Genomic DNA, 25,676 nt, shown 5'->3' on the forward strand with positions numbered 1-25,676 from the left:
TATTTTTCTATCCAGGAAAAAAAATCTGCTATTAAAATTAACCTTATTGAATGACAACGTTCAATTAAGTTCAGGTGACATTAAAGCACTAGAGACTCAATTTCCCCATCAATCACTTGCTTTGTTTTCATGGAACCATTTCACAGGTGAGATTCAAATCATTGGCATTTGGTTAATTTTGAATCTTATTCTTTGCATTAGACTAGAAACTGTTAGTATACTTTTCTGAACTATCTAAAGCTGGAAAACCCATTATTGCTTTTTATGAAGCTATTTTTGATAGCATAAATAGGTACCCCAGAAAAACAGAAGGTGATGTTTGCATAGAGTGTCCAGTAAGGAAAGACATTTAAGAAATTTGCTGTGTTGTCTGGAATATAGATTTGAGACTATCGAAAAAAATGGTGCTTTCTAGAATTATCTATGCAAGCTCTTTAAATATAGAAATATTATCCATCATTGATAGGTGTGAATTATCCAAGCCAACACATAAAAGAATATTTTATCCTCAAATGTGCATAATTTTCATATAACCTTTTGCATGTTTAATAGCATGATCTTTATTAGACAAATTTTTTAAATGGATAATGTCAAATGGCACTGGTATTATCTCTGCAGGAAACAGTAAGTGAATTATTTGCATTTTAAAAAAAAATTATCTGTTTAGGCATTAAACAACTTTTAAAAAATAACTTGCATGCCAATATTATTGTTAATGTCCCTGAACTTTGTAGAAAGCCTTATCTTACAGCTTCTTTATTAGCGCAGGGTCATAGATGCTGAGCTGCAACCTTTAATTGAACAATTCATTCTGAAAAGAGAAGTGAGGTACATTACTTGTAAACTGGGAAAGGGCTGGCTCGTGCCCTACAGTTTAGTGAAACTTTTCCTTCTGGTGATTCCTCTGGATAAATGGTATTAATTGGTTGCTCTTCAAAAATTGGTCCGAATCCTTTATCTTCCTCAGAAACTATAAGAAAAATAAAATTATTTTATATTGTGCTATTTTATAAGTCAAAAAAATTGGAAATGTTAAAACAGGTTTTTGAAAAAGAAAGTCAGGAACACAAAAACTCCATTTTCATTCAAACCAAAGATATTTGCCTCTATAATCCTGAGGAAAACATTAGGTTCTTTATTCAAAATTCTTTTCTGCCCATCTTTCATCATTTCTCCAAAAGCACCCTGTGCCATGCTTAACTACTTAGATCTCCTCAAACAAGACATGCTTTCATGCCTCTGAGCCTTTGTACATGCTTTTCCTCCTTCTGGAACCACCATGTTTCTCCTCCTATTCACATTTGTACACCCTTTATGACAGCCATAGAGTTAGTTCTTTCGGGAAACCACCTCTCACCCCTCTTAGCTTCAGTTGGTCCCCATTTATGCTCTCATAACTCCCTTAACCAGTTTATGGTACTAAACACACCCGCTGTGATTCTTGATGTAATTTCTAATTCACTAGATTGCAAATGCATGGGGACAGGCTACGTCTGTACACCACTCTCTTAGCTAGCTGTCTATCAATCTGCAACAAAATAGGTGCTTAACAATTTTTGAAAAACATAATGAATGAATTTCTAAATGCTTAGGGAAAATTAGTCCTTTCCTGGGTTAATTCTTGTTTATTTTTTTCTAAACATTCAAATAGCACTGATACTTAGCAACATCTAGAATAATAAATAAACTAATTACATGAATATGGGAACTGGCCAACTGGTTTAAAATCTATCACAAAAAAAATAGTCACACTGGGAAGCAGTTGTTCCTGACAGGTATATCCTCTCTGGATGGGAAGAGTGATACCTCACAGCAGTATGAGGAGAAGAGAATCTCTTCATCTCATCAACATGTCAGCATTTACAGAACATAGCTAGAAGTCATATGCCCCAAATGAATTAATACTGCTGTGTATAGCTAGAAAAAAGAATAATCTTACATGAGATCATTGTTATGTCCCTGCTAGATCAAAGCTATGGTTCACTTCTCCAATTTATTTTTGAGATAGAGTTTAAGGCAAATGTCAAACGTACATTTTGTCTTCTCTAACAACGGCATTGAGAATGTGAGTGTTGTTCCAGCTTCTCTTAACAAGCAATTTCATTATGTCATTTAAAGCTTGCCTTAGTAGTGTTTAGCAGTACCTTTGGAAAAATTATTTAATCTCTTCAAACCTCAATATCACCCTTCATTAAATAGAGATAATAATAAAATCTACCTCATTATATTATTGTGATAATTATTTTGAGATAATGTATATAAGACAGTAGTTTATAGTCAGCCTGGTTTATAGTCAGCAATTAACATTATTTTTCACTCAAAGATAAGTGCTTTTCACAAATTATATGTATATATTTTCTAATACTCCATTTCCATCTTCTATTTATAGAAACAGACAATGAAATATTTAGGTGATAAAAATATGAAGCTAATTTCCAACAGAATGTTGGATTTATTTTTTACATTAAGAAAATATTACATTTAAGATATTTCTCTTTGCCCATTTTCTAGATCAAAAAGCAGAACAGGACACGTTTCATATCACATTAGTGTTTCTGGTAAATATTATTTTATAAATATACTCCCCTTGATTTTCTAAAAATGTCAAGCCTGGAAAAAATAATGTATCCTATTAGGTAGTTTAGCAATTACTTTATACATTTTATTTTGAGAACCCATTTGGGCCCTTGAAATGTGAACTACACAAAACAAGCTTTTGAATTGCATTGGCATGCTCAGTGTGACCCTCTTAATGTAAACTGCATAATCCCCTGAACAGTATCTGAGATCATCACTGTGTTAGCTCAACTAGGGTGCTCAGACAAAGGAAAAAGAACTTTCGGGGAGAATATAACACAAGGCTCTGCAAAGGATCCATTAATGCAAGCATTATACTCTCTGCCAACAAAAAATTAAATCATCTATTGCTTTTTCCTTGAGCCATGGAAAAATTAGAACAAATTATGATACTATAGCAGTATTATGAGGTTAAGGGGCACAAGAAATAAAAAAAAAAAAAGTATTATGTTTTTTAAAAACAAGATTATTTTTTAGATATATGTTTATTTTCTCAGTGGATAAAAAAGAATAAGATTATAGATGACTTCTTAAGCTAATTGAAGACAACACCTAAAATCACTCTTTCTTTTGACCTGCTCTTAATACTAATTTACTTTTCTACATCATGATTATAGTGTATAAGTAAGTTCATTTCTCAAATTTGATAAAAAATTAACAAGAAAGAAAAAAATTATATATAAGTATTTGCTGTCCAATTTACAAATATGAGTAACATGCAAAAGCTGCTGCTTTTTTCAGCACCATTCTTAGTTTCACAATTATAATGTTGTAGGTTCTAAAATGGGATTCACCTTTCACTATGTGGAGATGGTCCACCGTTATCTTGCTATTCTATGTTATTTCTGGAAATTGAAAGTATAATTATGATTTGTGCTTGAGCTGTTTTTGTTCATTTTCTATCCATTTTGAAACAAATTTTAACTCTCATTCTATAATATGTCATCTCAATCTGTCAGCTATCAAATATAATTTTATATAAGTGTATTTATTATAAGAAGAGTCACAGGAAAAAATCTATTAGAAAAAAGCAATGATAAAATTTGAACAGTCTAATATTGGAATTTTTACAATATTTACAATGTTAAGGGGTTACGTGGTGGGGAATGTTACAAGCTCTCTTGAGATACAATAAACTTTCTAAATGAGACAATATTTAAATTGTCTCAAAATAAACTTCTTCAGGACAGTACAGTCTCTTGTCTTCACTGTCAACTTTTCCCCACCGGTAAAAGAACAAGGACATTTAGGGCTTGGGCTTTGAATACTCTGATGCCCTAATCCTTAAGGATCATGAGTAATAGGTAAACTGTAGCAATTTACCATAACTAAAGTGTGAAGGAGTTGGTCTCAAAAACGTGCAGCAATCAATTATTAGAACAAAAAACTAGAGTCAGGTTAGCAGAAAGGTTAATTTGACTAAAATTTTTTTTCGTGGCTTGACCTGCCCAAGAAGGGCCTATCACATTTCTTGATAGCAATCCCACTTCCTTGACCTATAGTCCACCCTCGAAGCCTCTAGTCACTGTTTTGCGTAACTGTCTGGGTATCTCCCCACACCTACCTCATGTCTACCTGTGTGTGCTGCCACAAGCCAAGGAATGCATGGGGGCACCAGAAGCTAGAAGAGGCAAGGAAGGAGCTTTCCATTGTAGGTTTCAGAGGGAGTGTGGCCCTGATAACACCTTGGTTTTGGACTTCTAGCTTCCAGAGCTATGAAACAATTATCTGTTGTTCGAAGCCATTCAGTTTGTGGTACGTTACTATAATTATAGTAATCCTAAGAAACTAATACATGTATTATACCTATTATATAAATAGTATAAATACTTACTATCTAAAATTAATAACAGTTAAACTTTAATGAACTAGTCTTTCCTGAATTTATTTGACAATCAAGTCCTTTTTAATGTAATTTTTACTAACATCCTACAGAGCAAGTGGTCTTTAAAATAATGACTAACACAGACCAGATTTTCTCACCTCTGTACTTTCATTTGTGCCAATTCCTCTAAGAATTATTCCATTTCTAACATTTGAAATATTTCAAAGTTCTCTTACCTACTTCTGCCATCATTAAATATTCCTTAATTCCTCAAAGTCATTCTTGGAAATTACGCATTATATTTTTCTTATAAATTTGTTACTTAGCTACTTTTCTTATTTCCTCTTATATGGTAAGGTTTTTGAAGTTGGGTAACACATCTAACTGATCTATATATACCATATATATAGTGATTCCTAATTCGTAAGGTGGAAACAAAAATAGCTTTGGTAGAATTCAGGCTAAGATTTTCCTTTCTCTTAATCTCCATAGCCACCTACAAGTAGAAGTTCTACTGCCCCATTTTGGCATGAATATCCTTCATGCCAGTTTTAGCACTGATCGCTCAGTAATTCTTCCAGAGTACTCATTCCCCTACCGCTAGGCAGTGGCTTTTATAAGTTACCAGTTTTACTATACTCATAGAGCACCTATTATGTAGTCACTGTGCCAGTCACTGTGCTATTGTCACATTCTTTTTTTTAGTCTTAACTCTTCACAAGAATCCTGTGATTTTTACATATTAGAAAGTTGAAGTTCATAGAAGTTGAATAATTTGCACAAGGTCACATAGCTAGTGAATACCAGGTTGAGTATGAAAATCCAGGTTGGTCTTACTCTAGGCTCTATTTTTTTTCCACTATGCCATACTGCTTCTATTTCTGGCAAGAACTGATTAGTGGTTGAAGTAGAATCTAAACTCATGGGATTGCTAATTATAGGCAATCATGATGAACAATAAATTTTGCAACACGTTTAGACTCCTAAATAAACTGAATCTGAAGGTTCTAAGTTCATTACCTTTAGTGCTCTCTCTCTTGCAGCAAAGCAGGCTTTTAAAATTAGTTTTGTTTTTATAGTATTTAAAAGATTGTTAAGAAACTTAGTAGCATAGGATTGTTATAAAGCATGCAGAAAACAATACAGGTCACACTGAATATTTTCTATCTGCTACAAACCTCTATTAGAGTATTTGTTGTGGTGTATACATTCATTCATCTTGGCAGTCAAACATGTTGCCTTAGGATAGACAAACCATCTTATAAAATTTCAAAGTAATCTAACATTAACCATTTGCCTTTAAGGTTATAGAGTTAGTAGCTTAAAGTAGAGATAAAAATGGTTCATTTGAGGAAAGCTATTCTAAAAATTTACCCTTTCATCAACTTACCACCATGACCATATCTTCTGTGCCATGTAAACTCTAAAAACGAAAGAAAAGAAAAAAGCAATTTTAATCCCAAAGCTGCTCTTCGAGTTATGGTTTAAAACATTACTCAAATACTGATATTTGTTATATTAGTTAACGAAATGAGATTACTGGCCCTTTTCTATTAAGATTAAAGTATCATCACATCTTCGTGGATATTCATTGCCTGTCTTTACATTTTATAATTGTAGCAATAAAATTTTGTGGTCAACAGAATCAGTATGAATTTTCAGTATATAAGACGTTTGTTTTATTCTATTCATAAAAAATAAGACAACCACAATAATCCTGTCATAAAATTTTCTTTATTATATTTGTATAATATATATGTGTGTGTATATATATGTACAATTATTGTATGTGTATAATTTTAGTGTTACATCAATGTCATTAAAATTCTTAAGTATTGATGAAATTAATATATTTTTGGATTCTTAAGTCATCATAATAAAAATTACTCTCCAAAATAAAATAGCATTTTTTATTTCCTTAATAATGAATAAGAAATACAATAGGATGTCTATCGAGTTCATCATTAAAGCAATCAATGGGGATTGATAAATGATAGAATGATATCCATCCAAGTCTTGAGTTGATAGCAACTCAACAAGTACTGAGTTAAGGTAATTGAAATGAGGTATTAGAAAAATTGACTGTTAGAAAATATGCTGCTTCAAATAAAAATATGATGTACCTCTCCTTATAGAAAATATTTCTGAAACTTTCATACTGTCTTTGAAAGATAGAAATATATTTGTTTATCCTAAAACTATAACATTCTTAGAACTGCTTTGTTATTCTTTATGTCCCTGCATATATTGTAGATTATTTTAAAATTGTTTTTTATAAGATTGACAAGCCAGTAATAAAAATTAAATTATATTAACATACAAATAAAAAAAGAACAAAGGTAAGAAAAGCTTAAAACCAAATACTTTCTCATTATTTTACTGCATTTTATTTTTATTTATGCTAATGAGGTTAAGTCTATTGTATCTATATAGAGAAAATACTTTGTAATGGTGAGCTGTTAATTATCTTTTCTGAACCACATTAAATGACTTCAAGTTGAAACTGGCCATGTAGCAGAAATATTTACTCTCCAGGAATTGACAAATGCTATACAACAGGGATTTCTTTTTTCCCCTCTCAGAGATTCTGATTTTAAACATTTACCAGCATACCACTACATAAAATTGACTAAATCTTTGAAATTTTAATTAAAAGTAATTAAAAAGGGTCACCTTTAATGTATATCAATTTATTTGCCTGACCCAAGTATCAAAAGAAAATATTAAGTCTAAATTTCTATGCCAGATTTAATGAAGTGAACACAAATATTAATTATATTGACATAATTTATGGAAAATATGCAAAGGAAATTTCTTACCTGATAGACAAGTTGTAAAAGATATTATCACAAGGTGACTAACTAGAAGCCACATTTTCATCTTGTGTTCAGTAGAGGTTAGGTTTAATTTAAAAAAAAAGTGTTAGCTTTATGGCAGTTAAACACCTGCATTAAGAAAAAAATAAAAAGAGAAGAAGAAAGGAAAAAAAAAGAAAAAAAGTTCATCATTTGAGGCCAACAGCACTATTAATTTTATTTTATTTCACATTCCTTGTTTGTAGAATATTTTTTTTTTGTTTTTTTAAATACATTTGTAAATCCCATATTGTAATAAAAACAGTTGATTTGGTGTCAGGACTTCAGTTGCCTAGTACTGACACTGTATGACCATAAGCAAGTCATTTGGTATATTTTAGTTCCCAATCCTTTAACATTTGAGTATAATAATATATTTTCTACAAATAGCACAATTGTAAACGTATCAATATCAATCATTTTAATTACAAATGAAATTTATTTGAAGGGTTGGTAGAAACATTCAATTAAATATATGTTTGTATAAGAAATTCGTAAACTCAGACATTATAAAGGGACAATACATTAGCACTCCCTGTTGGTGGCTTGTGGAAGATTTTTGTCAGAAATGTTAATTTTTAAATGTTAAAATATATTGATGAATAACATAATTGTTTCCTTTACTTCTTTCATTTATTCACTCAACAGAGTAAATAATTGCTCCTATATGTCAGCAAGGGAGAATCTAAGATTTGTGAGGCCAAATCATTAAAAGTTGGAGAGCCATCTTTAAGGACAAGATAAAACTACTAATACAAAGGAAGCTACAAAACTATGTAGCAGTAATTAGAATATCTTGCTTTTATAAATTTTACAAAAACTTATGATCACATGATTACATTGATGAGGTTTCATCCAGGGTCTTAGGATAGCCTCATGTAGGTGAGGGGCCCTACAACTTAAGCTTCATCATTTTTGTGGTAAATCCACTTCTGTGAACAAGTATATAAATAAATGAATGAAAAAGAAAGACATAGTTTGGGTACCCTTAATAAGTTCACTATGCATGGGAACATACATGTGTGCACAAGTCAGTGCAGCAACATAGCTGTTCAGATCTGTATACTATTAAACTTAAAAAGGTGTTAATCATTTTGATTAAAAGCATTGTGCAAAACATCATGGTGGGGATGGGTCTGACTGTGATAGGCAGGGCATTATGGTGGAGGTATCACACTCTTAGATTTAAGTAATTTGGTGGCTTCAGAACCCAACTGCTTCTTTCTGGGACATATTTAGAACAATATGTCCCAGAGCCTTAGAAAGAGACCTCTTTAATTGAGACACAACAGGAGTGTCAATTTGAAAGAACAATAATTCATGTTTTCAAAGAATACATAATAGCCTAGGAAAGTTTCATGACATAGAGTTGGATATAAAATATAAATTAAGAGACTGAAAGCAATTCTGAAAGGAAAATAACCTAATGCTATATAATGTTCAACATATATTTAAACATTATCTATAAAGCAAAAATAAAATGATACTGATTGCTTGTATTGTAATGACCTATTAAAGAAAAATTTGGAATCCTACTTTTTTTTTAATTTTGATGAATTTTAAAACCATGTTGACTCCATTCAATACCCCTACCCCTTGATTTTCCATAATTCTAGCATTTGCAGAGACTGGTAAAAATATTTAGTGGCACAACATACAGATTATTCTGCAGTGAAAATCATTTATTTCAAAAAAGTTAAGTTGAATTTTTAGAGAAAACATAGTAGAAATGGGTCAAATTAGCAACAGGATATATTTTAAATATTTTTGCAAAGGGAAAATTATTCAATGGATAATTTTTAAATGCCAGAATTAATTTATGACCAGTTTCTTCCTCTCGGACATATGTGAGAATGTAAGAACTATACATCTGTATAGATTACATTAAGTCTGGACCTTTTCAGGTTAATTTAATTTTATCTCTTTTAGTAAAAGGGATTAAGAAAAAAAAAACACAGGTAAATAAAAGAACAAAGAAAAATTCTCTAGGAGGCAGGGAAATCAATTAAATAATGTATGGAAGATTTCAGCTCTTTATTTTGATAATGTATAGTTTCATTAGTATCTAGAGACCTAAATAAAAATTATTGAAATCTGTACACATTATATAATCTAAAGTTTCTCTCAAAAATATATATATTTGAGCATTTTTTGGCCTGTTGATTCCTAATTCCTCTCACTGAGTTATGTACACTAATTAGACTGAGTTCCTCTAATGAAGAGAAAAAGAAAACACATCAACTATGCCAAAACTATTGCATTAATCAAATAATTATTTTTGTAAAGATTAACTTAGATAATATATTTGCAAACATTTTGCAGATTACAGAGCATGTAAAGTTTAATGCAGCAGTAATTATTAGATTTTAAACAGTTTTAATTTACCAATTAATAAACATAATTTGTAAATGCTAAATAATAACTCTAAATAATAAATATATTCAATTTTATGAGCAAGGATGCTGCTACAGTTTTGCCGTTGAGTGTAGAGCAAACAGCACTGACCAGAAAGAAAAAGAATCAGGTAAAAATGAAGAATAATTACTCTGAAAGTATCCTTCAAATTTTTAATTTTGACTAGTCACGTGAGTGAGATTTTGGCCTTTTTATCTCCTTAACTCTATGGGTTGTCTAGGAAAGAAGGAGGGTAGGTCTAAAGGAAAATTAGCTGTGTCCATACAGAGAAAGTGTTTTCAGGAAATTAAAATTAAAATATGAAGACTTTCCTAGGTCAAGGATGAAATTTAACATTTTCTTCTCAAATAACAGTATATGGAAATAAGTGGCAAAATACAGTCAAAAAAAGATCAGGAGAAGTCAGCCAGATCTTGCCTGAACTTTTGCTCAATCATCCTTTAGTTTGCAACTTTAGGCAAGTTACTCAACCTCTGACTCTAATTTTCCTCATGTACAAAATATGGAAGAATGCCTATTTCCTAAGACTATAGTAAGGGTTGCATAAGAATGTACCTGAGAAATGTTTACTATAAAAGTATTTAATAAGTATTAACTTATTTTACCAGGTTCTAGGCCCATCAGCTCAGCGACATATCTCTTATTCATCATTGCATCTCTAATGCCTGGCACATAGAAGTCATTGGAAGTATACTTACTGAATAAATAAAGAAATGAATGGACTATTCCATAACTGTATTTCCAAGCAGTTGCCATTAACAATCTGAAATTTAACTTTAACTCCTTAAAATAAGAATAGGATAGTAACAATCGGTAATAAGAAATGTCTCTCCTTGGGGCTTTGGTGTTTGTTAGAGATTATTGCTGCTTATAAATATATTCTAGAAAAGGATGTTCTAAATAGCAATACTTTAAAGTATTATTTAAAATGTACTTTGTTGATGTTGTTTGAAGTCTCTGTGTTTCAATTTGAATACGTTCACCCTAGAAAAAGTTTTTCATTATTTTGAGCCTCTCCGTGTCATACCATGCTATCTTTTCCTTCACCCTAAAATATTGCCTATTTCAATAGAACAGTGAGTCATCACCCTGGCAGCATGTAATCTACATCATTTAATAGATTTCTTACTGTTTGAGTATAAAACCATCTTTCACATCTTGAACATATTTGTTTTCTGCTAGTGATTTGTTCTATTCTGTCACCAGTTATCCCATCATTTGTGACTTTCTGATTACATCCCCTCTGCAATAGGGAAGAAAAGAAGCAAGGCTAAGCCCATTCCTGCTAATGCAGAAGAAAGTGCTCTTGCCGTTTCTTTCTTGAGAACATGCAATGCAGTAATTCACAGCTAGCTCTCCAGTGTTAAGGTAAATGAAGCAGCAGAGGAATAAAACAAATAATGCTGACAATGATGTGCCAGTCACAGGAGCAGACGTTTTTCTTCTCAAAAACTAAAATAACAGAATGACCAGAAACAGGACTCAAGGATGTATTCTCGTCCCCGAGCCTGCACTATGCTGGCCAGCTACCTCAACTTGCTGGCTTTCACAGCTCCATGGCTTCTCATTCTCTCATCCCAGGCCTAACACCAGGTGCTGCAGATGCTGCATTCCCAACTTAGCACAGCTCTATGTGTCTAGTGATTGGTATGTTCCTAATGTGTATTGACACTACATCAATTCTCAAGAGAATTCAACTTTGTTTCTTCAGCATCCTTTACTAAATCTCTTACACGTACATTAAAACAACAAAATATAATAAGGCAATATAGCGTGACACATTCCCTTCTTTTGTTCTCCTTCTTCCCATGCTTGTCCTTTTCTCTACCTCTCTCTCTTTACTTTAGACAATGCCAGGGTTCATATCTAGATATGCACTTTTCTGCTGGACAGACATCTTGCTCTTCTTTTTTGTTCTGTCATAGGATAGCACAGATAAATTATTCCAAAATCTTCAACCATACATTAGCAAGCATTATCTACTAACAATTATTCACAAAGTATTTTGTACTGCTATATAAGGAATGGGTGTTCTATCAAGATCAACAAAACTAGTATTTCATTAAACTGATGGTTACACATTTACATTGATAGAGAACAAAATCCTAGAAATATTGATAAAATGTATATATATATATATATATATATATATATATATATACACGTGTATATATTAGCAAATATATACATACATATATATACACACACACATACACGTATATATTAGCAAGTAGTCAATCTCTATTTTAGAAAGAAAGTAAAAGATTTTGGGAGACATCAGGAATCCATCCTGGTCTATCCTCAACATAGCTCATGAAAAAACAAATTAAATAGAAAATTTAACCTAAAATTTTACTTATGATGCTCATCATTTTGCTCCGGTTCTGAGGAACATTAGTTATAGAATTCTATTTCCAGAAAATAGTGGAGCTTGTGGGAATTGAGCACAAATTAGTTTAGGTGAAAAGATGCCAATGTCTCCTACTCTGCATTATAAAATCAGGAGACATTTTATTCTCAGACTCACTCTGAAAGTCTGTCTCTGCTGCACAAGTCTCTTAATCTTCCTGAGGTGTCAGTCACCCAGTCTGTGCAATGGAAATCCAGTTTCCTTCTTCAGGCGATTAATGTGAGGACTAAATCATGCATGCGTATGGATATGTGTGCGTATGGATATGTGTGCGTATGTGTATGAAAGTCCTTTAATATATATGCATAATAGAAGTCAAAATATTTAGGTGGAATAAATGGCATTTTCCAGAAATAAAATTAGTTTTGAATTTTAAAAAAATGCTGATTCTTTAGGAAGGGGGTACCATATATACTACCCATTAAACACTTCCATATCAACATTATATCTTTCTAATTAATTTTCAGATTATTAAATGTAATTTAAACATAGGTAATACATCTCCCTCTAGCTGAATAAATGCATACTTTAGTCTTATTCCCAAGATTCACACTGACTTCTTTAAACACTATCATCAAATTATTATTGTCTCGGTTTAACAGTTTTTCTGCAAAGTCATTAACAATGTTTGAACATCTTACTGATATGATCAAATATATTGAGTAAAAATTTCTGAAGAATAACAGTACATACCCAAGGAAAACATCCATTTTCTGAAAATGATTATAAACAGTATCCTTCTCTTTCAGAATAGAGTCATACACTGCCCAACTAGCAGGTAAAATGTAATGGTCTTCAAATGCAACTACTTTAGTCCTTGATACAGCCTGCCACTTGATTGTGTGTAAAGTGTATATAAAAAAGAGTTTCAAACCATTTCAATAAATATAACATCACCAGACTGTGAAATATAATGACTTATAGGCTGCTTGGGGAAAAAATGCTGAAGGCTTTTGAAGATGTATTAATCGACTGCTGACAGCACAGCCTGTATTTCACAGAACAACTGGCTGCTCATATTTTAGATAATTGGATTTATGATTAAATTAATTACTCATTTATTTTAAAATGGTGTAATGCACTCAGAGGAACTTAAAAATAATGGAACCCCATTTGTGATATTTATAACAAACATTTTTCACAGGTTAATTTAAGCCCATGATGTCACACAAGACAATAATTGACACAGTCATGTTTATTCATTGGGATAGTTTTAGGAAACCAGCACCCTTAGGTGGTAAAATAAATAGAAAGTCCTACATATATTTTGTCCCACAATTTAGAAGTGTGGTTAGGTATCTCTTGAAATTTGAGGAAGTATAGAAACGATCTGCTGATTCCAAACTATTTCCCCCATGGAACTGACAAGGTACCAGTCATAGACAATTATTCTGCTTGAAATTACAAAACTAAGATGCTAATGGAGAATGGAAATAGCAATAATGAGCAAATCAGGCAATATAATTTCTCGATTATTGCAATTCCAAGAGTTACTGATTCAAATTAAATTGTTTAATTTAAAAAGAATACTTAAAATATGCTTTTGTTATAGATCATAAAATATATTTTGTATATTCAATTATTACATAACATACTTTTTAAAATGCTAAGTCAGTTTCCTAACATGTGGTCTAAGGGCCACCTACATTAACAGCATTTCGTTGTTTTGTTAATAGGATAAATTTACGAGCAACTCAAAAGAATAATTAGTCTCTGGGGGAATAACACAAGTATCTGCATTGTGATCAAGCTTCTCAAGTAATTTGTAGACATTCTAAAGTTCAAGAAACACTATAGTGAGTTAAGTAAATGTTAGAATATTTTCACCACTCACAGAGCGCATGCAAATGTGTTCTTAATTAAATAGGCCACATCTTTAGCCAATGCACTCTAAAATCAGAAGATAGGCAACATTTAATAATCTACCTCTTAAAATTATGTCGGTACTGTACTTTGTTGTGGCATTTTGTCTCAGCGAGAATTAAATATTGTCTATGTCTACATCTGATTTACTTTACCATATCACAATGATATACTGCTTTAAATAGAACCTGGAAAGTTTCCTACTTTTAAATGAGACTTTCTTGTTGGATTATAATGAATGATATGACCGAATGTGCTTTTTAACTTCTCTTGTTGCCCAAATGCAGTTCAAAATGATCTAAGATAGCTGAACTACTACAAAGAAATGTGCTCTGTGATATCTTCCCTGTGAATCATATCTAAAAATCCAAAGTAGGATTTAATAAGTCTTTGACAGCAGAAAAAAATCCCATGCTAGCAAGACAGAACTTTCAAACTTCTTAATCTTTTGCTCTCCTACACACACACAAAAGGACAAGACCTGGGAAGAAACAGTACAATATTGAAACTCTCACTCAATTTATACTAGGAATTATAAAGACTTCCTGGGCTGTAATCTCAACTTTGCATGGCTTTATTCCTCTGTAGAGGTAGCCATGTCTAATAAAAGGGGATCACTGCTATGGCAAATTTGCTTTCTGAGGCTCCGCTAGAAGCCATTCTCCCTAATGGGCCAGGATGTTAGCAGCTGCTCCTCCCCGCACATTACTGTATGTCTTTCATGTTAAACATCAGGTATTTATTCTACCTTGCCAATCTAAAGGTATATAGAATTCCTTACTGTCTCCTGACAAGAGACCTACCCAGGAGAGGAGAAGGAGGCTGATGATCTGTAATTTCTGTTAGTTGCTGTTCAGATTAAGAGAAGTGTCAAACAGAAGGTACGTTCCTCCTGATAGAATTATATTTTCTAAATAACGAAGAAGACCAAATCATTGCACTGATGACTTCTAGCATCAATACAATGACTATAAGCTGTTGTATAAGTACTTAAACTAATAAGTGATTCCTACTTAAACAATTTAGGCCCTTATTCCTAGAAAGAGAAAAGAAAATTATTTTTAAAATGCATTTCAGTTCCATTCAATTAGAACAATTCAACAAATTATCTATTTTTTGAAACACATAGAATATCACTGCATAATTTAATCTGACACAGTTTTTTATTGCATATTGTTCAAAGACAAAAAATGTACTTCATTTTCTTTGAAGAATATCAAATAAAATGACTATAGAAAGGTATAGGTGGGTGATAATTTTTAATTATTCATTCATTATTTCATAAATCTTTATGAAGTATCTAACAAGTTGAAACATTTTGTAGCAGCAGCATAAATATTGGTAAATCAAAAAAAAAATATCCGATGAGAAACTATCTAGATTATAAACTCCTTAATAGCAGATTGTCTCATTCTTTCTTGTATTGGTTAACATTATACCTTACACGGTGAAGATACTTGGTTAACATCTGTTGAATAACTTTAATGAGCAATTGCTAAAAGCAAATCACTGGGCACTATTTTACAAATAGATCCATATAACACAGGAGGAAGTGGCAATAGTGAAAGTATAAAGTAGGAAAGTAAAGGTCAATTCATAAGACCCTGAAGAGTTTAATATGGCCTGGGCATACATTCATGGCAGCAATTGAGAAAGATAAGTGGAGAGAAAAGTATAGTCAAATTATGGGACCTTAAATGCCATGTGTTGAACTTTTAGTTTCTTCCACAGGTAGTGAATGAGTTTCCATTGCTGAACTGTTCTGTACGAAAATATCATTATAATATTTAATCCTAAGTGCTTTGGTTAATAAATGCTCTGTTCTTCAGTCTCCTTTTCAATGCTTTGTTACCAGAAGAGACATTAAAAAACTGCCTAACTTTCGCATCCCAATGCCCTCACAGCATCAAGGTTCCAGATTTATGGAATAACATAGTCTTGGGCTGTACAGAGAGCTTTATCACTTTTTATTCACAATTGTACCAAATATTAATTAAATTTCTAACAAGGCAAGAGTAGATACATCTCTATATCTCTCCATTTATATAAAATTACAGAACAAAGATATGGGTCATTTCAAAACTGAAATATAAAAGAAAGATTCTATAGCTTATGCTCATAACTTTATTTTGTCTTAATGTAAGGAATTATTATTTGTTTTTTATCAAACTCAGGTCTTATGATTCAGCAAATACTTATTGAGCACCTACTTTGTGAAAAGCCCCACACAAGCTCCAGTTGGTAAAAGAAGTAGAGGCAAATTCTCAAACTTCAGAAGCTTAGAGTCTACTTAGGCACAAGCATTAGAGCACTCAATACATCTTCCTTTGATCTTTACAACCAAGAGGAACCTTTGCCTCTACATTCATTACCTTAATGAACATGTATCCAAATATCTGAAGCTGAGTGAATAATATAAAATTCAAATTTTCTTCAGAAAATGTAACTCTTATACTGTCTGCCTCAAAATTTATCAGTGATATATCATCATGCAACAAATATCAATTGAGTATTTTATGTGTTAGGTATTATATTCAGTAATAAAAATTTTAAAAATCAATTAAAAATTCTGTAGCTTTACATATTCATACTCCATTATCTCTCAGCTTGCAAGCTATGCTCATTCCAGAAGCTTAAATATTAACATAAGTAATCATATGAAACAATGATGGAATTATTATTAATCTCAGTATATGGATGAGAAAAAAATCTTTCCTGTATTTCAAAATCTATATCAAGCTTTATCTTTACAAAAAGTCTATCTCCTCTGACAATCTCTTCCTAAGATATCTTTTCTCTTGTCTAAAATCTTGGAGCAGTTGTTTGACTCACTCATTAATACCTATTATAATGATCTTGCTTATCTTTCAAATGCAAGGCCACTCCCAACTGAATATAGGGACACTTTGTTAGAAAACACATTTGAAGACAATTTCAGAGGTTGAGAAAACAGGTATTTTGGAGAGGTGGGTTTTTTTGCTAAAATTTGGTATTTCTGATAGGTTTTGATGGCTTATGAAGATAACAAGTAGAGCAGAATATCCGACTATGAAACTGTCCTGAGAAATCTGGATATATGGTCGCAGTATTTTGGAGTTTTGTATTATCAAAAGAAAAGGCAATAAGCTTGAAAGACAAGAGTATGGATAAAGTAAGACCTCATTCATATGGTTAGTTCATTTGGGGCAAATTATTTCAGCATCTGTCAAATGGGAATAATAATATGTAATTGTAAAAATTATATGAAAAAATATAGATAAGACACCTGTATTAGTCTTTCTTCATCCCTAACAATGTTGGAAGTTACTGAGGAAAAAGAAAATTCCTTATACATATTTTCATATTCCTATTAAGGCTTAAATACTTTGCACAGAGATGTGATCAATTAATATAAGTGTGTGCATGAGTGTATGTGTGTGTGTGTGTGTTACTGCCACGGGTTTAGATGCCATAGAAGAAAATTGATAATTAAAATAAAAAGCACCACACCTCTGAATGACTATGTAACTGCCTTTAGAATACTTAAAGCACAAAAATCACTGCAGTTAACATTGATTTGAGGATAATTTCATTCATTTCTACAATTGGGAGGGATAATATGAAACCATCTCTCTTACAAGATCTAATGACTTCTCTAGTACAGTGTAGTTGCTAATAGAGCTTGCATTGCAGATATGTAAAACTAGTTATTTACTCAACAAATGTAGAAACAGTTATATAGACAATTTTATTTGTTTTAAAAGATTTAAGTGTCTATCATATGCAGTGTGCTATATCTTAGAGATTCAACAGATCCAAGATATATGGTCCTCAGCTTTAAGGAGGTATGGACCTGTGAGAAACATTTGTTTTGTTTTGTTTTGTTTTACCTCTCAGTTTACCCATTGGTATGGAATATGCTGCCGTTCAGCAAAGGGGAAGTAAGGTTTTGGTGGGAAAGTAAGTTGACCAAGAATTTAGTTTTGAATGTGTTAGGTTTGAGTTTCCCAGTAGACATCCAAGTGGAGATACCAAGTAGACATTTGAATAAATAAGATCAACATTTGGAGGCAAGATAGGATATGAGAATGAGTATTTTAAAGTAATCTGTACAGAGATAGTATTTGAAGCACAGTAATAGGTAGGATCTCTTAGTTGATTTGTTTTATGCAAATGAAAGAAAGATAAAAAAGAGAAAGAGCAGAAATATAAACCTGAAATAATTTCTCCCTCATCGTAGCTCTCTCAGTAATAAAACATAAAATAAGGAGAAAACAGTAACAGCTGTGCCTATTGGCAGGCACTCTGAAGCCCTTTGCTCTCTTGCCAGAATTATTTACTTTCTTTATGAGTTTAAAAGAAATACTTTGCGGCTTTTGTTCAAAAATTCTTACCGAAATAAAACAGTTTTTAAATTGCTTCTGGTATTTTAAAGATTTTAGAAATGTCACTACTGCAGTTTCAGTATCTCAGAATAAAGATCTTAGAAACTCATAGGATTTAGAATGTAAAATTTGTACTCTCTTAAAGTTTATTCTCTTATAAGGTTTATTATGGCTATTAAAAAACTTTTATTCAATAAAGTATCAGTGGTGAGTTCAATATGTCCATATTTCTGTCCCCAAGGCATAAATTATTATTGACATTTTAAGTAATTATTATTTAGCTTGAAAATTAAACTTCATACATGCCTATGCAGAATGATATAATTATCTCCACAGTGTAGGTGAAAAGTTTTTAAATTAACCAGAAAAGTATAGGCAAAAGGCAATATTTTTACTTGAATTATCTAAGTGAGCATTTATTCTTTATTTATATTTGAACTATATCTGAAATCTTTAAAAATAACAATAACCAGAATATTCTGGCTTAATATTTTTGGTATCTCAGTAATTTTTTGTATCAATAGATAGAGTATACTTCCAATCCCATCATGTCGTTGCTTATTCATTCTCTATTATTTACATTTTTGGTTTGATTGCTATTCTTGAATTTCTGGCAAGAATTTTTAGTTATTTATATTCTTTTGACTTGAACTTCTCTTTTAGCATTCCAACAGAAACAAAAAGCTCATTTAGTTTTCACACACACACACACAAATACATTATATAAAGAGATGGCAAATTACCTCACAGCTAGGTCTGCTAAAAAGTTAAAAATTTCAAGTTGCAAATCTCTTGCCCTTGTAGAAGTGGATTTCCATTAAAGAAATTAAGAATATACAGATGTTGAATAAGCTATGTTCCAGAAAATGATTAGCATTTCTGTCAAAGAACCATACCTTAACTAAGTGGTGTCATTCCTAATATAAAATAGGAAGTTTATTGATTGTTATAAGTAGTCATCCTCAGGTATTCCTCAAAAGTAGAGATATGTAGTTATAGCTCTGTCATCTTGTGTTGTTGTGTCTCTTTCTTTGGGAAGGATTCCATTTTGTTTTCTGCAATTAATATTTTATTTTTAATTAGAGCAGATCAGTATCTAATCTAGCTTTTCATAAGAAAAAAAAAATCTACCTTGGTTAGTATTCGATGTTTCACTGAGAATGAGAAACTCCCTTGACTCATCTGGAATATATATTATTTTATAAAGCTGAAAAATCCATTGATCACATTTTTAAGGGTATACATATTTGCAAAAATTTTTAACTTTAAATAAGCTCAACTACACTGTAGTTATGTCCTTCCTGCCTCCTTCAGCTGACCGCATCTAATATACACATCCTTTACCTTCGGACAGGCCTGATACAGAGATGTAACTTCTCAGTGGTAGGTTTTTGTTTAACCTTATTAGCCAGCTATTATTTAGGCAGAATTAAGCTGCAGAAGGAGGATAAACTCCTGAGATATTGTTGTTTTATGGAAGAGTTCAATTTATTTTTTCATTGGACAAATATTTTAGCAAAATTTTATGCAAAGGTGAAGAGATAGGGAAGAAGACTCAATACTGCCAAGATGTCAGTTCTTCCTAATTTGATCTATAGATTCAACACAATCCCAGTCAAAATCTTAGCATTATTTTATGTTATTTTGTATACTAATCCTAAAGTTTAGATGGAGAGGCAAAAGACCCAGAATTGCTAACATAATATTGAAGGAGAATAACAAAATCAGAGGACTGACACCACCCGAATTCAAGATTTACTATAAAGCTATAGTAATCAAGACAGTGTGTTATTGGTAAAAGAAGAGATAGATAAATCAATGGAACAGGATAGAGAGCCCAGAAATAGATTTATATATAGTTAACTTATCTTTGTCAAAGGAGAAAAGGTAATACAGTAGAGAAAAAAAATAATCTTTTCAACAAGTGGTGCTGGAACATTTAGACATCCACATGCAAACAATGAATCTAAACAGATTTTACACTCTACAAAAATTAACTCCAAAGGGATCACAGACTAAATATAAGATGGAAAACTATAAAATTCCTACAAGATAACATAGGAAAAAACCTAGGTGACCTTGGGCAGGGTGATGACCTTTTGAATATAACATCAAAGGTGTAATCCATGGAGGAAATAATCGGTAAGCTAGACTTCATTAAAAATAAACTCCAGCTCCGCAAAATATAATCTTAAGAGAATTAGAAGACAAGTCACAGAGTAGGGGAAAATATTGCAAAAGATATATCTGATAAAGAACTGTTATCCAAAATATACAAAGAACTCTTAAAACTCAACAATAAAAAAACAAATGACCCAATTTAAAAATGGGTAAAATATCTAAACAGACACCTCACCAAAGATATACAGATCACAAACATGTATATGAAAAGATGCTCAACAACATATGTCATTAGGGAGTTACAAATTAAACAACAATGAAGATACCTCTACATTCTTATTAGAATGGCACAAATCCAAAACACTGACAATATCAAATGCTGATAAGACTGTGGAGCAACAGGAATTCTTATTCATTCATTGCTGGTGGGAAGACAACATGGTACAGCCACTTTGGAAGACAGTGAGAAAATTATTACTAAATCAAAATTAAGATGACTTAATTTTTGTGCTTATGTGTATTTCTTTTAAAAGTGATTGTTTTTATAAAATATCACGTGCTTAGAATTTTATCCTTCTATAAATAAAAAACAATACCTGGAATTTTCAGTGCAATGTAAATAAACCAGAACTATTTCCAAAATGAAGCTCTTACAGTGAACTTATGACAAATTTCTTCTGGATACAGCTTTTTTTTCTCTACTTTTTAAAACAGAACATGCAACCACTATACTTTTTTGTTATGGGATGGAAGACAGCTCTGTAGGAGATTTCATCTTCAAATTGTGTTTCCTAGCAACTCTTAAAGCCAGAATGTCTTTTTTCATATCAATCACTCGCATCTGCGGTGAATGCTTGAAAACATATCTTTCATCTCGTGAATAAACAATGTGAATTAGGCTAGAAGGCAGCTGCAAAGGGAGAAAAGGAATATCAATTCCGTGATCACTAGAATTCTATTGATCACTTAGGAATACTATGATGTTTGTGCTTTAAGATTTGCAGAATATATGTGCATTTTTTCAGTCATAGTTATATGATTTCAGGAATACATTTTTGTCAAGGATTTAAACTGATAAAGAACGGACATTGTAACTATATTATTCTTATTTTTTCAAGATCAAAATAGCAACTGATTCTAGAAATACATTTAACTTAAAAAATCGGCCTTCTCATTAGATCAGTCATTCTCTGAAATAAATGAATAAAAGATCCTCAGGCACATCTTAAATATACTAACATACATAGATTTGTTATAATTAGTCAAATGTGAAGTTCAAAAATTAAAACTATAAAGCACACAAAGTGAAAAATCAATGTTTCAAATGTTAAAAGCCAGTAGAAATAAGGAAATGGTTTTTAAATATCTTTGTTTTACTATAAACTATTTTACTTATACCAAACATAGAATATGTTAAATTTAAAGCATTTCAAAAGGAGATTATGTTTGCACGTGAGTGGTATTTATATTACCCTTAGAAGGGTGTCTATACTACATGAGCTTATTGATGATGAATATTATTTTGAGCTCTAACATAGTCAAATGTGACACAGATCCTAAGGGGTGAGCACCAGGAGAAAGAGGTCTAGAAAAGACTAGTTCCTATTGGTTTTTAAAAAAGGACTAGTTCCTATAGAAACAGCTAGTTCCTATAGAGAAGAGAAGATCGTTAAGTATTCATATCACTCAATTTTTTGTGTTGTTCATTCCAGACAGTCTATAGAGAACTCTCTGGAACAGTGAATTGTAAACCGAAAATCATCTGGGACACTATATCATTTATTTTCACTGTTCTCAGCTTTAGAATTATCTATTTTATTGTTGTTAATGACATATTTCTTCTTGTATGTATATCTTTGAATCAAAATAAGAAAAGTCACAATTATACAGATGAGGTTTATTTAACTCATGTGTCTAAATGATTAGAATGATTCACTAATAGGATTTAAAGTATTTTGAAATGCTTGTTAGTTCCACTTGCTCTGTATACATCATTCTATATGTCCATTTTCTTGGTATTTATTTGGCTCTTTTGTTGCCTGATTCAGTTATAGTCAGGGTAACCACTTGGAAAATGAGAAGTGACCTAAGTTTATCGTACGTTACTCTTGCTCCGCTTCTATGTATCTTTCTTTTCTCTGTACTCCTTTTTTCTCACTTCTTGATGCCCATTCTGAGGCTTCTTCTTCCTATCCTTCATTTCCCCTCAAAAAAACTGTTCTCTGAACATTTATAGTAAGTTATAAATTACATAAAAATCATTTCACATATCTAAAAACAAATCACACTTTGCAAAATGTGAAAATGATCTAGACTGAATATATAGAAAGTAAGTTGATTTCTTCGACAACAAATGTCTGATATGTAAAATTAGTTTCATCGAAATTTACTTTCTAATCAGACTCCATTAACCAGAACCCAAACTGGGAAATATTTGGACAGAATGGTACATAATAATCATCTTACTCAAGATCTGCGTTAGTGAGTATAACAGTCTTTTATACACGATGTTACTGGACTAGTAGCTGTGAAACTCCTATGTTATGTATTTTTGATTTCCTGATTATTATTTGGATGTAGTGACATATTTATAAGTCAATGGCTATATCATGGTTTACAAAATAGGTGTCCCATGGGGGTGTTTTAAGGTTTTGGAGTGAAACTCAACCATATTATTTGACCATCATAAATACTTGTTAAATTGATCTCTAAGGTATTTATTTGGGTATAAGGGTATCATGCAAAAAATAACAAGTTTGGAGCTGTTTTAATTTGAAAATTTTGGGGAACCTGTGGCCATAGTGTAACTCTAAATCATGTATAACTGTGAAAATAACTACTCTTGGAATAACTAATAGTTCACCAAGCTCATTATCATCATCATCTTCATCACCATCATCACCACCACCAATAGCTAATCAATCACTAAGTTCTACCAAGTTATCCTTGAAAAAATTTGCTCATTGCTATCACCCTTTTCATTTCAATTTATACAACTTGAACTCATTGAATTTATAGCAATAGTATTTGTTCCTCCTGGCTTCAGGCTTTTTTTTCCTTGCAGTTCATTCTACATACTGCTATCATACAACACTGTGGAATAAACATTTGGGTTGATTTTGGCACAAAAAATAATCCACATTGCATTCATTCATTCATTCATTCTTTCTCTCTCTCTCTCTCTCTCTCACTCTCACTCTCTCTGTCATACAAAAAATTTGCTCTGGGAAACAACCTTTCCTCAATTTTTATTTATGTTGATGTGAGGATGGTACATAGATTCTATGACCAACCACTTATAATATTGATTTATTGAATTATTTTATTCACAGGAGGAATGGTTCAAGGATAGGCTTGTGATCTACTCTAGTAAATCTGTATAATTCTGTCTTTTTAGCCACAATAATAAGCTCAGAAGTGAGTTTGTGACTCTATAAGTTACAAGCATAAAATACAATAACTTTACTCAAGAATTAACAAATTTCTCTCTCTTTTCTATTGGATTTAAACCTGGAAGAATGTGAGCCTAAAACTTCAGGGAAATGCCATATGGAGCCTGAGAATGAAAAGAGAGAAGGGAAGAATTCAATTCCTTATTAAACCATCGGTTCCTCAAAGATATTCTTGAAGTCATAGTTATTACTGAACTTTTTAATGATAGGCACTGGATAAACCCCTTCCTTCTTCAGGCAGCTGTAGTTGGGTTCTCTGTCCTAAGTGATGCACAATCTTTCACTGCGTCATTTACTTGCTTAAGAGTAAAGTCTTTTCTGCCCATAGCACCAGTTGTAAATATCCTGGCGAGTCACTGAAATCTATTTCAGAACTTTCACTTTTACATCATTTAAACACAAATCCATTTATACCTTGCATTCTAGCCACAGCATTTGCCACTACTGTACCTTGAAAAACTCAATTACCAACTTTGCTTTACTCAGTAAATGTATTCATATTCACTTACTCAGAAAAGAATACTCTCCTACTTCCTCTTTAAACCTACCGAACCATAAAAACTCAGCAAAAGGAAATCTTTCTCATAAGAGACTTCCTAAATCGTAGAACTCACAATGACCTTTAAAGGTTGAAACCTTTAAAATCTAGTTGATTCTAGCTTTATTGATACTCAACAAATACTTGTTGAATGAATAAATACATTCTTAATATGTATCAGCTAAGTAATGTGCCTTTTCTTTATTGCTATCCTGCCTTATCTAATTCATAACATTTACTTTATTTATGAATATTTATTGCCACAAGTAAATTTTCTCCTAGGGACAATACTATTACACTACCTTACATTCCTTAGAGCAATCAACAGCAAAGTCGCTGGAGCCCACATATTATTATATGTATTTTTACAATCTGTATTAAGCTCATTGCATGATAATATTATTTTCATACAGTGTACAATTATCACTAAAAATTACTTGTTTCTAAAGAGTTAACTATATATTTTCTTTTTGTTACAAATCTAAAAATGCCCAACAGATGAACAAACTACAAAATAAAGTTGTGCTCAAAGTAAAAGTCACAATACATCTAAGATTGACTGTAATGAAAAAGGTATGTATCTTTATGACTTATCTTCTCTCATTACAGGAGACTGTATTTTCCTGACACACATAGGAAATCAAGAACAAGACTGAAAGGATTTTCTTATTCTAACCCTCAGTTAGTGTCGCAATTTCTCTTCTTGCTTTCTGACATATGTCTTGTTATTTTGTGGTGGTAACACTAGTCCCTTCCTTAATTCTAAACATTTTGCTTCTCTCCTGAATTTCTTTCTCCTGTTTCTAATATATGCCATTAGACTCACTTCCCATAACATGGAGAGAAGGGAGAGAGGAGGTGAAGGGAACCACTCTGTGTACAGCATAAAATTCTTAAATTTATTTATTTTGGGAATCCCATGGCTGGTATTTCTTTGAGCAGCAGGAATGATCTTTGTAATTTTCTCAAAAGTTTTGAGAACATATGCCAGAGAAATGGACTTTTCTTTATTGTAGGAGGGATACAGAAAAATCTTTTGGAGACATGGTAAATAAAATACTGCTTAGATGATTACTCTTCCAAAAGAGATGCTGATGAATGTTCTGTCTAAAATATTTGATAAATGGTTCAATATATGTAATTAAAGTCATAATAATGCTTCAAAATTCAAACTTGAAAAACCATGACATTGATTTAGTTCCTGCACATAAGCCAAATCTAACACACAGTTTGGTTATTAATCAATCTCTGAATAA

General features: G+C 31.8%; 1 protein-coding gene across 2 annotated transcripts in view; it reads right to left on the reverse strand.

Annotated features, from left to right (window-relative positions):
* Positions 1–25,676, reverse strand: part of CNTN1 (contactin 1) — a 271,156-nt gene that overhangs the window by 121,597 nt on the left and 123,883 nt on the right. For both annotated transcript variants that reach the window (XM_039882303.1, XM_039882304.1), the window contains exons 3-5: positions 7,222–7,347; positions 5,793–5,825; positions 838–970 (exon numbers count right to left, since the gene is read on the reverse strand). In XM_039882303.1, the coding sequence (XP_039738237.1) occupies positions 838–970; positions 5,793–5,825; positions 7,222–7,282 (227 nt within the window). In that variant the 5' untranslated portion in view covers positions 7,283–7,347. The remainder of the gene's footprint in view (positions 1–837; positions 971–5,792; positions 5,826–7,221; positions 7,348–25,676) is intronic.

Source organism: Pteropus medius, unplaced genomic scaffold (assembly GCF_902729225.1).
Source record: "Pteropus medius unplaced genomic scaffold, Ma_sr-lr_union100, whole genome shotgun sequence".
Lineage (NCBI taxonomy): Eukaryota > Metazoa > Chordata > Mammalia > Chiroptera > Pteropodidae > Pteropus > Pteropus medius.